Raw genomic sequence first — 5,684 nt, 5'->3', positions numbered from 1 at the left:
GACTGAAGGAAAAGATGAACAAGTGGAAGGAATGTATGGAGACAAAAGGTCTGAAGGTGAATATAGGAAAGACGAACGTGATGGCAAGTGGTAAAGCATGTGGTGAGGTGGAAAGAACTGGGAAGTGGCCATGTGCTGTGTGCAGGAAGGGTGTCGGAGTGAACTCCATTCAATGTACAATGTGCGCTGAGTGGGTTCATCAAAAATGTAGTGGTCTGAGAGGGTCATTAACCAGTGTGGCAGCTACATTCAAATGTAAGGTGTGCACAGAGGGAGCTGCAGATGGAGGAAATGTTGAGTTGGATCTTGGAGACGGCGTGAAGCTGGAAGGTGTGAAAACATTTTGCTACCTCGGAGACATGCTGAATGGAGAAGGTGGATCAGACTCGGCAACAATTGCTCGAGTGAGATGTGCATGGAAGAAGTTTCAGGAACTGAGTGGTGTGCTGATGAGGAGGGGAGTGTCGTTGAAGCTGAAGGGAAAGGTGTATGCTGCATGTGTGAGAAGGTTTGTGATTTATGGGAGCGAGACATGGTTCATGAATGTAGAGCAGCAACGAAGGCTGGAAAGGGTGGAAATGCTAATGGTTCAGTGGATGTGCGGAGTGTCGTTGAGAGAGAGGAAGACAAATGATGAATTGCGAAAGATGATGGGAATAGAGCCTGTGATTGATGCTGTGAAGAGGACCAGGTTGAGATGGTTTGGTCACGTGTTGAGGAAGGATGAAAGTGACTGGTTGAGAAGAGTGATGGAAATGAATGTAGAAGTAAGTACAGGATGGGGAAGACCGAGAAAGACTTGGCTAAAGATGGTGGGAGAAGAAATGCTGGCAAGGGGGTTAACAAGGGGAGATGCAGAAAATAGGGCAAAATGGAGAAGATTGTCATGGGGACCGCAAGGCTAACCCCCGCTCTAGCAGGGAAAATGGCCTTAAAATGCATGTTGTTGTTTGTTGTATATGAGAATTTTTCATTTTTTAAGTGATTCTTCACCATTGGGAGATAGGTCCAAAACGATACATAGCAGGATATCTCAAAAAGTTGTGGACGGATTTGGACGAAACTTGGTGAGAGGTTGAGTCTTTGACAAGGACAAATAGATTCAATTTTGGTGAAGATCTGAATATGGATTCGGATATGAGAATTATTTAATTTTTAAGTGATTCTTCAGCATTGAGAGTTCGGGTGAAAAGCGATATATAACATGATATTTATAAAAGTTATGGATGAGTTATGACTGAACTAGGTGGATGTGTTGGTTTGGTGACAAGAACAAGCTGATTATATTTTGGTTCAGGTACGAATCCAAATCTGGCCTATCAGTGGGATACAAAACGTAAACTGTTCACCAGGTGGAGGTATGCTCTCCCCTGAGTGCCGTTCTAGTTTTGGATTCGGGTCCTTTTGTGTCAACTTTTGTTGTTCCCGTGAACATCATTGTCAGTTCTGTCCTCTGCTCTTCCACGAGTCTTGATGTATAAAATAATTAAAAATCAAGAGTTCTCATTGTTCATCTCTGTATTCATATTAATTGTTTATAAAGTAGTGCCACTAGTGGGTAAGATCACCGTCCATGCAGCGACTGCTATTGATACGGTCTCCTGTGGAGTGTTTCAATTTTTGTCCGCACACTACGACATCATCTTCTTCTTTCCCTTGCAACATATTTCACTCCCAAAAACGTCTGTTTGCAGTTTTGAACTCCAACCCCTGCCCTTTACCTTCACCGATTAACTAAGAAAGGTAATTGGCAATTACATTAGTTGAAAAAACCGTTGGCATGGTTACGTATTCTGTTCTAACGCACGCGAAGATAAATTAGGTTAGAGAAGGGAGATGGGGGAGGGCAGAGGGGATTGGAGAAGGGAAAGGGGACTGGGGAAGGGAGGAGAGTGGAGGAGGATCCTATGCTAGTTTTTCCCATCAACTTGGGACATGAACTCTTCCTTCATTGGGTTTGAGTCAGAATTTTTCCACACTAGCCCAACGCAGGAATTTTTTCCTGTTTGTTAAAATATATGCCCAGCCAGCACACACAGCTGGGCACAGCTGGGAAATAGGTGGTTTGGATGGGCTGAGCTTGGCTTGGGTTCGGGGTGGGTTTTTCTACTGTGTTCCACATGGGTCTCATCTGGGCTACCGATGTCATTCCACAACTAGAACAACACTCTTTGACGTCATCACACCTTACAAAGTTGGCTGGGGCCCACATGGGTTTTCGTCGGTTAGGTGGGCTGATATGGACTTTGAGTGGCCTTGGAACTGGGCCCTATGTGGGTCCCAGGTGGGCCAAGCGAATGTTTGTACTCATCATTTTTATGTCATCATCAGATATTTTACGTCATCAAATGATGTCATCAGTAGCCTCTCATGAAGCAACAATGGATTTCCCACAATAATTACCTCCACCACCAAAGGTGGATGTAGGTTATGTTTTCACCCCTGTCTGTCTGTCTGTCCGTTTGTTTGTGGACAAAATATCTCAAAAAGTTGTGGACGGATTCGGACGAAATTTGGCAGAGATGTAGCGTATGTGACACCGACGAAATGATGAGATTTTGGTGAAGATCCGGATTCGGATCCGACTAGTATAATTTTTTGAAGTGATTCTTCACCATTGGGAGATAGGGCCAAAAACGATACATAGCAGGATACCTCAAAAAGTTATGGATGGATTTGGACGAAACTTGTTGGACAGGTTGTGTGTCTGACAAGGAAGAATCGATTCAATTTTGGTGAAGATCCGGATCCAGCAAGTAGATTTTTTTTAAAGTGATGCTTCACCATTGAGTGATATGGCCAACCAGGTGGAGGTATGCTCTCTACTGAGTGCCGTTCTAGTTCATCGATATTTGTACCGTCCTTCGGATGGACGTTAAACTGGGCGTCCCATTTGTCGTCATTAGTTGGTGGACATTAAAAATCCCACGGTGCCCTCAACCAATAGTAGGTGACAGGTGGACTATCACTGGCACCATGGCCAAATTGCTGCCCTAACTACTAAGTTGGACGACAGGCCTGGCCAGCCGGTTCGTGAAAGACTTGGGGGCAAAAACGTCTCATCGGCCAAACCCGAAAGAATGTGCGAATGAATCATTATGCCCGTTGAAGAAAGAACGTACAGTGTATTGATGCGGCTGCCACTTCTTTCCCGTAGCATTCCTCCGCTACTATTGTACTCTGTGATACGTCATTCCACGCGTTTGGGGTGCGGGTGACGTCAATGGCGGCGAGAAAGATAATTATTCATTGAAGAAGAAGAAGAGTATCAAAAGCGAGACAAAGAGGGTCTAAAATTTTGTTGTTTTTGCATAATTATGTTATGATAAAATACATCTAATACAGGAAGAGCAGCATTAACGTAAATTTTAATATTTTGCTTGAATCACATTTTAAATTGATTAAGTATCGTTTTGTGCTCAAGGAGATTAAAAAAATATATTTTCACAATTTGGAATTCGGAAATGAAACAATTATATGATCGTTAATGTATGATGAACAAAACGATGAAAATGAGGAAGGAAAAAATTCTGCAATTGGAAACGTGGGCAGCAGCGTGACGTCATATAGCCTCACCTCAGGCACGACGAGCATTTCCGCATCACGTGGGACGACTTACGAGTTACGATACCAAAAGCCGGTGTCCGGTGGTGACGGGTGGTGGTCGGTGCTCGGATTTGCAAGTTGTGCAGCTTCCCTGAGCCACCGCACTTGCTCGTTTATTCGAACGTTGATTCGTTTGTGCGAACTGTTCATTTTGACCCACATATACATATAGTATAGATTTGTATTTGTCGCTCCTGCCTTGACTATGACAACGAGATCCGAGAGGGAGAAAGCGCAGCGGCAGAATGAAGAACACCAGTTGATATTGTCGGATCTACTTCGCCAAGAAGCCAACAAGTATTGTGCTGACTGCGAGGCAAAGGGTAAATGCCGCTGTCTGCCTGGATCTGTCTGTCTGTCTCCGCTGTCGGCCTGGGTCTGTAGTGTCTGTCTGCCGCTGTCGGTCTGGATCTGTCTGTCGGCCTGGATCTGTCTGTCTGTCGGCCTGGATCTGTCTGTCTGTCGGCCTGGATCTGTCTGTCTGTCGGCCTGGATCTGTCTGTCTGTCGGCCTGGATCTGTCTGTCTGTCGGCCTGGATCTGTCTGTCTGTCGGCCTGGATCTGTCTGTCTGTCGGCCTGGATCTGTCTGTCTGTCGGCCTGGATCTGTCTGTCTGTCGGCCTGGATCTGTCTGTCTGTCGGCCTGGATCTGTCTGTCTGTCGGCCTGGATCTGTCTGTCTGTCGGCCTGGATCTGTCTGTCTGTCGGCCTGGATCTGTCTGTCTGTCGGCCTGGATCTGTCTGTCTGTCGGCCTGGATCTGTCTGTCTGTCGGCCTGGATCTGTCTGTCTGTCGGCCTGGATCTGTCTGTCTGTCGGCCTGGATCTGTCTGTCTGTCGGCCTGGATCTGTCTGTCTGTCGGCCTGGATCTGTCTGTCTGTCGGCCTGGATCTGTCTGTCTGTCGGCCTGGATCTGTCTGTCTGTCGGCCTGGATCTGTCTGTCTGTCGACCTGGAACTGTCTGTCTGTCTGTCGGCCTGGATCTTTCTGTCGCTATCACCTTGGCCTGGCGTTGTCTCTGTCTGCCACCAGGGTCTGCCGCCGCTGTGTGCCGCCAGCCATCTGGGCGCATCGCTCTCTGCCAGACAGATCCATGCCGATCTCTGCCGACAGACAGATCCAGGCCGACAGACAGATCCATGTCTGTCCCAGGCCTCTGGCATCCCGAGTCTGTCTGCTCGTCTGTCTGCCACTCTCAGTATGTGTCTGTCGCTGACCTGTGCGCATTTCTTTCTGTCCACTGCTGTCGCTGTGCTGTCTATCCCTGAAATCCTACCATGATGAACTGCTGAACCCTGCTTTTCTGTCTTGTCTTGGTAATGGTGGAATGTTTGTCCGAGATTATATGCCTTCTTCTCTTGTACAAGCAGGTGTTAAATTAACAGAGTTGGTGGAATTTATATTTTTTCTATTAATGGTTGTTATGAATTTGGAAAGAATACATCGATAGAACTTTAAAAATTGCCAAGGATTTATTGAAATTTTAGTTATTTGTATGAGATGGTTTATCTCAGTTATCTGAAAGCAAAGACATAAAATACTGTATTATGAAATGGGAAGATTATGAATGTCGTGGTTCTCATTGGGTCTTTTTTTTTATAATCAAGATCAATATTATTTGGACAGTTATGGTCCAGGCCTCAACCACCGATTTAAATTTTGAATTTTTACCTCTGGAACCGATAGTGAACGGAGGTTATGTTTTCACTTCTGTCTGTCTGTCTGTCTGTCTTTGTTTGTCTGTCTGGCTGTGAACAGGATATCTCAAAAAGTTATGGACTGGGTGGACAGCTTGGATTTGTGACAAGGATGAACTAATTAGGTTTTGGTGAATATGCGGATCTGGATCTGAGAATTTAAGTGATGCTTCAACATTGAGTGATTAGGGCTAAAAATGATGTACAACTGTATGATGTTTCAAAAAGTAATGGATGGGTTATGTTATGACAAAACTTGGTGGATGAATTTGTTAGAACAAGTTGATTAGATTTTGGTTCAGGTCCAGATGCAGATGCGGCCCATCAAGTGGGATACAAAAGCGTAAACTATTCAGCCTGGCGAAGGTATGCGCTCCACTG

The 5,684-nt window shown here is 45.5% G+C and overlaps 1 protein-coding gene across 1 annotated transcript in view; it reads left to right on the top strand.

Moving 5' to 3' along the window:
- Window positions 1-3,603: 3,603 nt before the first annotated feature.
- Window positions 3,604-5,684, top strand: part of LOC137436587 (stromal membrane-associated protein 1) — a 92,293-nt gene continuing 90,212 nt past the window's right edge. Inside the window, exon 1 of the mRNA XM_068130527.2 lies at window positions 3,604-3,929. Coding sequence (XP_067986628.1) covers window positions 3,812-3,929 — 118 coding nt within the window. The 5' untranslated portion in view covers window positions 3,604-3,811. The remainder of the gene's footprint in view (window positions 3,930-5,684) is intronic.

The sequence above is a fragment of the Myxine glutinosa genome, chromosome 11, assembly GCF_964187855.1.
Source record: "Myxine glutinosa chromosome 11, kmMyxGlut1.1, whole genome shotgun sequence".
Classification (NCBI taxonomy): domain Eukaryota; kingdom Metazoa; phylum Chordata; class Myxini; order Myxiniformes; family Myxinidae; genus Myxine; species Myxine glutinosa.
Note: the sequence above shows the minus strand (reverse complement) of the source record. Positions and strands in the feature narration are given on the sequence as shown.